Source organism: Silurus aristotelis (assembly GCF_946808225.1).
Source record: "Silurus aristotelis genome assembly, chromosome: 16".
Taxonomy (NCBI): Eukaryota; Metazoa; Chordata; class Actinopteri; order Siluriformes; family Siluridae; genus Silurus; species Silurus aristotelis.
In genome coordinates, this window is record NC_139589.1 from 25,544,758 (window position 1) to 25,554,118 (window position 9,361).

A 9,361-nucleotide genomic window follows, 5' to 3' on the forward strand; every position below is an offset into this window, starting at 1 on the left:
GGGGATCAATAACTACACTGTGAGGGGATCAATAACTACACTGTGAGGGGATTAATAACTACACTGTGAGGGGATTAATAACTACACTGTGAGGGGTTTAATAACTACACTGTGGGGGGTTTAATAACTACACTGTGAGGGGATCAATAACTACACTGTGAGGGGATCAATAACTACACTGTGAGGGGATTAATAACTACACTGTGAGGGGATTAATAACTACACTGTGAGGGGATTAATAACTACACTGTGAGGGGATCAATAACTACACTGTGAGGGGATTAATAACTACACTGTGAGGGGATCAATAACTACACTGTGAGGGGATTAATAACTACACTGTGAGGGGATTAATAACTGCCCTCAGGGTGGGAATGTGGGTTTATCTTTCACAAACCGCGTGTTTCTGTCGCTCTGCTGAAGCTTTACTGCTTTTCATAAACATACAGAAGGGCAGCGAGTAAAGAAATCAGGAAGTAAAGCGGTCTAAATGACAAGTATAACAACCAATCAAAACTCGGAGACATCAAACAAGCCCTACGTCAATCTGAAACTGACCAATGGCAGTGCACGCAGTGGAGTTCCGGTGGGATTTCCGGAAGTGCTCGGCGGCATTGTACAGGCTCTCGGCCGCTGTCGCTTCGTGTGTAATGTTAACTAAATAAAACTCCGGGTTTGTTTTTTTTTTTATTTCCTCGCAATAAAATAAACAGATTGAATGAGTCCGGGTTCGGAGCAGACTGGACTGTGTATCGCTCTGCTCGCGGTTATGGAGTAAACGCGCTGTTAATGGACTTCGGTACTTTGTGAGGAGTTTTTTTGCGCTGTTGCTGTTGCTAAGCTAAAATAAAATAATCCGCTTGCGGCGCCATTTTCCAGCTTCATACTCCGCGCTGAGCTCCGTCACACTGCGGCCAGGTTCGGGACCGGCTCTAGATCCGGAGAGGTAGAGAGAGAGAGAGAGAGAGAGAGAGAGAGAGAGAGAGAGAGAGAGTGTAAGTGTAAGTGTAAGTGTGTGTGTGTGTGTGTGTGTGAATGAGAGAGAGTGTGAGTGAGTGAGAGAGAGAGAGAGAGAGAGAGAGAGAGAGAGAGAGAGAGAGAGCCGCAGTGCTGATTTAAAGGATTCGCGCAGCTCCGTAAGTGACTTGGAGCCGGAAGCTTGTGTCGGTCCCGGTACCGGTGTGTGTGATGATGAACGGGTTCAGCACGGAGGAGGAGAGTCCCGAGGGCCCGGGCCTGACCCCGCTGTTCCCCCAGAGCTGCTGCTGTCTGCTGGAAGGAGGAGAGCGCTGCGGCCGGCCCGCCGGAAACGCCTCCTTCAGCAAGAGGATCCAGAAGAGCATCTCTCAGAAAAAACTCAAACTGGACATCGACAAGAGCGTGAGTGTGTGTGTGTGTGTGTGTGTGTGTGTGTGTGTGTGTGTGTGAGAGAGAGCATTGTACTTCAGTTAACAGGTCACACACAGTTCATTCTCAAATCTGTGTACAAATCAGAAACTACCTTGTGTGTGTGTGTGTGTGTGTGTGTGTGTGTGTGTGTGTGTGTGTGTGTGGTATTTTAAAGACACACAGCAGTGTGTGTGTGTGTGTGTGTGTGTGTGTGTGTGTGTGTGAGAGAGCATTGTACTTCAGTTAACAGGTCACACACAGTTCATTCTCAAATCTGTGTACAAATCAGAAACTACCTTGTGTGTGTGTGTGTGTGTGTGTGTGTGTGTGGTATTTTAAAGACACACAGCAGTGTGTGTGTGTGTGTGTGTGTGTGTGTGTGTGTGTGTGAGAGAGCATTGTACTTCAGTTAACAGGTCACACACAGTTCATTCTCAAATCTGTGTACAAATCAGAAACTACCTTGTGTGTGTGTGTGTGTGTGTGTGTGTGTGTGGTATTTTAAAGACACACAGCAGTGTGTGTGTGTGTGTGTGTGTGTGTGTGGTATGTTAAAGACACACAGCAGTGTGTGTGTGTGTGGTATGTTAAAGACACACAGCAGTGTGTGTATGTGTGTGTTTGTGTGTGTGTGTTTGGTAGTACAGCGGTGTGTGTGTGTGTGTGGTGTTAGAGACACACAGCAGTGTGTGTGTGAGTGTTTGTGGTGTTAAAGACACACAGCTGTGTGTGTGTGTGTGTGTGTGTGTGTGTGTGTGTGTGTGTGTGTGTCTGTGTGTCTGTGTGTCTGTTTGGTAGTACAGCGGTGTGTGTGTGTGTGTGTGGGGTATGTTAAAGACACACAGCAGTGTGTGTGTGTGTGTGTGTGTTATGTTAAAGGCACACAGCAGTGTATGTGTGTGTGTGTGTGTGTGTGTGTTATGTTAAAGACACACAGCAGTGTGTGTGTGAGTGTTTGTGGTGTTAAAGACACACAGCTGTGTGTGTGTGTGTGTGTGTCTGTGTGTCTGTTTGGTAGTACAGCGGTGTGTGTGTGTGTGTGTGTGGGGTATGTTAAAGACACACAGCAGTGTGTGTGTGTGTGTGTGTGTGTTATGTTAAAGGCACACAGCAGTGTGTGTGTGTGTGTGTGTGTGTTATGTTAAAGACACACAGCAGTGTGTGTGTGTGTGTGTGTGTGTGTGTGTGTGTGTGTGTGTGTGTGTGTGTGTGTGTGTGTGTGTGTGTGGGGCAGTCAGTTCTGGTGTCAGTCATTTCTGACTCTTTAAACACGCACTACACACACGCCGTAATCTCTCAGACTGTAGTTGTGATGAAGTGTGAGTGTAGATCAGATTTTCACACTCGCTCTGATAAACAGGAAGTGATGGTGATGTAGTGTATGGAAGGAGTCTCCAGGACCAGAGGGAAATCTGTAAAGGTTCTGCATGTCCACATTAGTTCAGTTCATTTCAGTTCATCAGTTTTTGTTTCCTGAAGTCACTTTGGTTGCAGCATATAAGATCACAAAACACAAATCAAACACACGTTTTCTCCAAGAGCTATTTACCTTCAATTTAACGATTTGCTTTACTCTTAGTTATGCTTCTGTACACGTGTGTTCCGTGTGACATTAAATACCTTCATAATGTGATCTGTGTGTCTTATACACAGTGATTTGGGACACAGCCATAGTGTTAGTGTTTCTCTCTCTCACACACACACACACACACACACACACAGTGTATTAATGCTAGTGTTGAGTGTGTGTGGATGTTGAGAAGATAAGTAATTCCTGGTGTTTGATGGTTTCAGGTCCGACATCTCTACATCTGTGACTTCCACAAAAACTTCATCCAGAGCGTGCGCAACAAGCGGAAGAGAAAAACCAGCGATGATGGAGGGGAGTCTCCTGATCATGACGTTGAAGTTCCGGAGGTAAAAACGCGCGCGTACACGCACACACGCACGCGCACACGCACACACACACACACACACACACACACACACACACACAATATAATGTATAAATATAAACACAGGTGAGTGTTAAAGATTAATGTTAATATGTAATGAAAATATTAAGGTGTGTGTGTGTGTGTGTGTGTAGGTGGATCTGTTCCAGCTGCAGGTAAACACATTGCGTCGTTATAAACGACATTACAAAATCCAAACCAGACCCGGACTCAACAAAGCCCAACTGGCAGAGGTACACACACACACACACACACACACACACACACACACACACACACACACACACACACACTGTATATTTCACATAGCAGTAAATCTGAGTAAAGAAACTCCTCCTGTGTCCCTGAGGGAAACTCGAAGGTCTTTAAAATAATGATCACAGCAGATTTTTTACGCTCAGTATAAACCTACAGCCACAGTGATGTTTCCTTCCAACCAATCAGAATTCAGCATTCAGCAGCCATGTGATTTATACACCAATAAGAACACATGCTGTTAAATGATTTCATAACCGCACATGTGCATTTGTGTGTGTTTCAGACGGTGAGTCGCCATTTCCGGAACATTCCGGTGAATGAGAAAGAAACGCTGACGTACTTTATTTATATGGTGAAGAGCAGTAAGAGCCGACTGGACCAGAAATCAGAGGGAAGTAAACAGCTGGAGTAACACTGACACCTTTCAGCCGATACACACACACACACACACACACACACACACATACGTACGTCTCTCCTGGCGTACTTAATGACTGCTTACACTTCAGCAGACTTCAATGTGAATATTAATCTGTTTATATACACACACACACACACACACACACAAACACACACACAGAAATGAGATCACCGCTGTGGGCGGAGCCTGTCTGACAGTTTGTCTAATGTTAATGACCCTAAAGTGCTTTTTGGTTGCTCATGATGTTATTCCCTTGTTTCTGTGCCAAACTGATGAGGATGATGATGGCAGGATTTCAGTGCGATAATCGTTCTAATTTTTATTAACAATAATAACACTTCATTATAACACTGAGCAGCTCTCACACTTCAGATGGAATCATTAGTCGTGTCCTTCAGCTTCTTGTCACTTAGAGAACTTTTATTTGTCCCTGATTTAGAGCTGAATGTCTTCTCCTTTTCCTCCTCCAGTTATTAATTAGTGTCTGTATAAAAGCTTACACATGATGAGAACTCGCTAAATATTTCTCTCCATCTCTGAACCTCTTTCAGTGTTGTATTGTAAAATGAACACGTGTTCTCTCTCGCCCCCCCCCCCCCCCCCCCCTTTTTTTTTTATTATAGACTTCTAATTCAGGACTCCTAAAATGGGCGGGGCTTCAGTTTCGTGTTTTTAAACTAAAAATAAACCCATGCTACTTTAAATATGTGTGTAATAATGCAGTGTAACACATCTGGACTCGCACCACACATTACACCCTGTTACAGATCTCTATTATCTGACGCTGATGAATTATCCATGAGATCATTACCATATGTAAATTGGAGTTAAAATGTGATTAAATGTTTAATAAAATACAATGAAGTTGTAGCAGTTCTATTAATTTAGTTCTGATCACATGGCGTTTACTGACTAATAATTTCCACAGCATCCACCTGGCTCCACCCCTATCTATGCTATATTCATATGGCCCCGCCCCTTATCGCTAAGCAACATCGGCTTGGTCTTGCCTCTTATTTTTTAGCAACATCTACCTGGCCCCGCCCCTATCTGCAGCATCTACCTGACCCCGCCCCTATCTGCAGCATCTACCTGACCCCGCCCCTATCTGCAGCATCTACCTGACCCCGCCCCTATCTGCAGCATCTACCTGACCCCGCCCCTATCTGCAGTATCTACTTGACCCCGCCCCTATCTGCAGTATCTACCTCCTGGGTTGGTTCGTACTGAGTTCAGTGTGAATGGTGTTAATGTGAGATTCTGTTCTCTGCTTTTCTGGAGTTTAACTTCATTATATTTTATTTCTAATAAAGTCTAGTTTTTGTCTGAGAATAAAACATTTAATAATCCTCAATAATACTAATATTAATGCAGATTATTATTATGTTTGTGTGTTATGGTAGTGTGTTGATATTTGTTGAAACACTACAGCACGTTTCTGTTATTGGTTTTTAAGTGGGTGGGGTCTAATTAGCATATTCATATTATTGGTATTGATAGTAAAAATGTATTAAGAGCAGCTTATAGTTTGATAAAGAAATATAAATAATTTCTGTTATAGAATTTTCTCTCAAACATTTTTGTTTCAGTCCAAATTAAGACTCATCCACATACACTGTCTCCCTTTTACACACACACACACACACAATTTTTGCCCCTCCATCATCTATACCAGTGGTGTCCAATCTTTTCCACAAAGGGTGCAGATTTTTATTCCTACCAGTCATTGTGGTGTCCAATATTTTCCCTTTGTGGATTAGACACCCCCGGATCTGCACATTGAGCAGAGCTCCGCCCACATAATTACTGACCTGCAACCTGGGCGTGGAATTTGCAAATGGGGCGGGGCCTGTTTTGTTAAACACGTTGTTGATGTTGACTCGAACTTCCAAAACTAGAAAATGCAGACTTCCGGTTTCATCCATCATTGTGCTGGATTAAAGTCTTTATATTTAAAAGCGTATAGTTTTTAATATTTATACTAATATTAATAAACTTATAAAAATCTTCAGTGAAAGTCAACAGAGAAATCGGACAGTGAGACAAAATTCCCTTATTATTAAAGTAGTATTTATTTTTTATGTGGTACTTTTAAATGCTTTCAAGCTACCAAAGCAAATTATCTCAATTTGTGTGTGTGTGTGTGTGTGTGTGTGTGTGTGTGTGTGTGTGTGTGTGTGCACCTTTCCACTTCACACGATTTCCTCACCCAGAAATTCATCTGGAAATCTTTTGGAATTTTCTTCTTTATAGAAATAAATATTAAAGTGAATTTGCTTATAGAATTAAGACATTTCAAATTAATATATAATATAAGTTTATAATCTTTATAAATGGCTGTATGAACAGGTGTGTGTGTGTGTGTGTGTGTGTGTGTGTGTGTGTGTGTGTGTGTGTGTGTGTGAGAGAGAAGATAAGAGCCAAACATCACTCAGTGAAATGGAACTGCAGTGTTGGACAGTAAATCGTAATCGGGAGTGAGAGAGAGTGATGATGTAATTGGGAGTGAGAGAGAGTGATGATGTAATCGGGAGTGAGAGAGTGTGATGATGTAATCGGGAGTGAGAGAGAGTGATGATGTAATTGGGAGTGAGAGAGAGTGATGATGTAATCGGGAGTGAGAGAGTGTGATGATGTAATCGGGAGTGAGAGAGAGTGATGATGTAATCGGGAGTGAGAGAGAGTGATGATGTAATCGGGAGTGAGAGAGAGTGATGATGTAATCGGGAGTGAGAGAGAGTGATGATGTAATCGGGAGTGAGAGAGAGTGATGATGTAATCGGGAGTGAGAGAGAGTGATGATGTAATCGGGAGTGAGAGAGAGTGATGATGTAATCGGGAGTGAGAGAGAGTGATGATGTAATCGGGAGAACCAGGTTTTGACAGGTTTGGTTTATTTTTATGGGAATCTGATTTTGATCCGAGTGAATGTGATTGGAGGCACGTTAGGTTTCAGTGGTTAGATAGAGATGGGCGTGGTCTCCATATCTTTAGGGAAGATGACGAACTCTGCACCTGTGCTCTTCACCAAGAGAGCTGCTCCATCCACACACTCATCCTTCACCAAGTGGAGAAACGCCTTCGCCACCTGCTCCACCCTACACACACGCACACACCATGTTCGAGTGACTTCCTGCGGTCTAGTCAACATCATGCTGTTTTGTGTGTGTGTGTGTGTGTGTGTGTGTGTGTGAGACTCACTCGATGATGGGGAATTTGTCCATCAGACTGCGTGTGATTGCAGCCAGATTGTGAAAATTTCCAGTTTTCTCTTTCTGATCAAACGAGTCGATCAGTGATGTTCTGACGAAACTCGGACACAACGCGTTAATCCTTACACCGTAACCTGAGGCCTGAGACGCCATCTGCACACACACACACACACACACACACGTCTGTGTAGAAGAACATTTAATTTACATCACACACCACAATTCTGGAACTGAATAAACACATTAACATTTCATTTGTGTTCATGCTTTAAAACTAAACACTGCTCTGTGTGTGTGTGTGCGCGCGCGCTAACAGTAGTTAGCCAGTTAGCTGGTGTCTCTGTGTGCGAGTTTGACATACAGAGAGCGCGCGGGTGAATCCCACCACTCCGAACTTTGTCGCTGTGTAGACTGGAGCTGACGGCAACGGGCCAAGACCTAAAACACACACACACACACACACACACACGTGTGCATAGTTAAATACAAGGATCCTGAAAATATGTGAGCTCATTCACCAACTTATACATTTGATATATTTACAGTTTTTTTTATTCACTTTGTTCCCCTTCACACCTGCCAGTGATGCTACATTAATGATAATTCCTCCATTTCCACCGTTCTGCTTCTTCATGTGATCCAGAGCCAAATATGTTCCTCTCACCACACCTGACTGTACACACACACACACACACACACACACACACACGTTACTTAGTGTTTTTCCTTGCACCTCTCATCTCCTTTTCTCATCTCATCTCATCTCAACACAAACATTAATATTAGTAAAATTTTACCAGGTTAATGGACACAGTTTTCTCCCAGTTTTTCTCGTCCACGATTCCTGCGTTGTTACAGAAAATGTCGATGTGACCAAATTTACTGACAATCTTCTGGAACACATCTGTAATAAACACAGAACAGACGACTGTAACTCAACTTCTCTCAATTCTGTCTCACTTCTGTCTCACTTCTGTCAACAGGAACCACACAAGTGCTTTATCGAATATATTTCTGATTTATCTCACAGAGAGTGTGTGTGTGTGTGTGTGTGTGTGAGCTCCTCACAGTCTTTTGATGGCTACCAGACAGGAAGTTTGAAGACACATCCTTCCTGTCTTTAGTTCTTCATGTTTTAGTTGTGCTGAGTGACAGATCAGTGTAACACACACACACACACACACACACACACACACACACACAGAGGGGAAAGTATCTGCCCTCTTTTTTCTTATTGGAGTCACACCAGGGAACGACGTGACTTCACTCCTCTTCTTCTCTTTCTTTCTCTTTTAATTGTTTGTATATGTTACAGTTCTTCAGTTCAGCGAGAGCTGTGTGCCTTCATGTAAAGCTTTTAAAAGGAGGTGTGGAGATGGAGATCCAGGCAGTGTGTAAAACAGGTCTGTTCTGGGAGAATCCCCGAGTCTCATCACACATCTCATCCTGTAGCATGTGCAGACCTGCAGTCCGAGACGTTACTGAGTTACCAAGCAGCCCTGAAGGTGTTACTGAGACAGAGGTGGAATATAGTGTGTGTTGATAGAAGTGTGGAGGTAAAATATTTACTTTAACAGAAACTGTGTGTGTGTGTGTGTGTATATATATACACATGCACGCGTGAACACACACACACTCAGTTCCCCTCACATGATCTCCTCCGAGTTGTTTATAAACTCACATTCACAGTTCAGGTGTAAAATAAAGTGTGTACCAGTAAACTGCAGCTCTGACGCCACGTCTGCTTTATAAAACTGCGTTCGCTCCGAACCGAACTGCTGATTCAACTGCACCTGCAGCTCCTGACCTCCAGCCTCGTCCACATCCAACATGGCCACCTGCACCAGAGCACATTCACCCCAAACCCCACACATACACCTCCAGGGTTAGAGCAGTCTATTTATTAAAGGTGTGTGTGTGTGTGTGTGTGTGTGTGTGTGTGTGTGTGGTGCATGTCTGTGCGGGTACCTGAGCTCCATTTTCTAGCAGGATGTGTGTGAAGGATTTTCCCAGACCCTGAGCTGCTCCACTCACTACAGCTACTTTCCCCTTTAGCATTTTCACCTGTGTTCACAACACATGATTTTAAATGAAGGAGAGAGACAGGAGAGAGACAGGAGAGAGAG

At 43.5% G+C, this 9,361-nt stretch overlaps 2 protein-coding genes across 2 annotated transcripts; one reads left to right on the top strand and one right to left on the bottom strand.

The window, feature by feature from the left end:
• The first annotated feature begins 573 nt into the window (after window positions 1-573).
• On the top strand, window positions 574-4,893 carry sap30l (sap30-like). The gene is made up of 4 exons (XM_083565546.1): window positions 574-1,380; window positions 3,184-3,306; window positions 3,479-3,577; window positions 3,886-4,893. Exons 1-4 carry the CDS (start codon window positions 1,189-1,191, stop codon window positions 4,012-4,014), a joined length of 543 nt encoding a protein of 180 aa, XP_083421672.1. The 5' UTR covers window positions 574-1,188; the 3' UTR covers window positions 4,015-4,893.
• Window positions 4,894-6,896: 2,003 nt separating this feature from the next.
• LOC310739549 (15-hydroxyprostaglandin dehydrogenase [NAD(+)]) lies at window positions 6,897-9,361 on the bottom strand. Its single transcript, XM_083565540.1, has 7 exons — window positions 9,204-9,361; window positions 8,950-9,073; window positions 8,033-8,139; window positions 7,812-7,908; window positions 7,597-7,673; window positions 7,225-7,388; window positions 6,897-7,121 (listed from the first exon to the last, which is right to left on the bottom strand). Exons 1-7 carry the CDS (start codon window positions 9,291-9,293, stop codon window positions 6,983-6,985), a joined length of 798 nt encoding a protein of 265 aa, XP_083421666.1. The 5' UTR covers window positions 9,294-9,361; the 3' UTR covers window positions 6,897-6,982.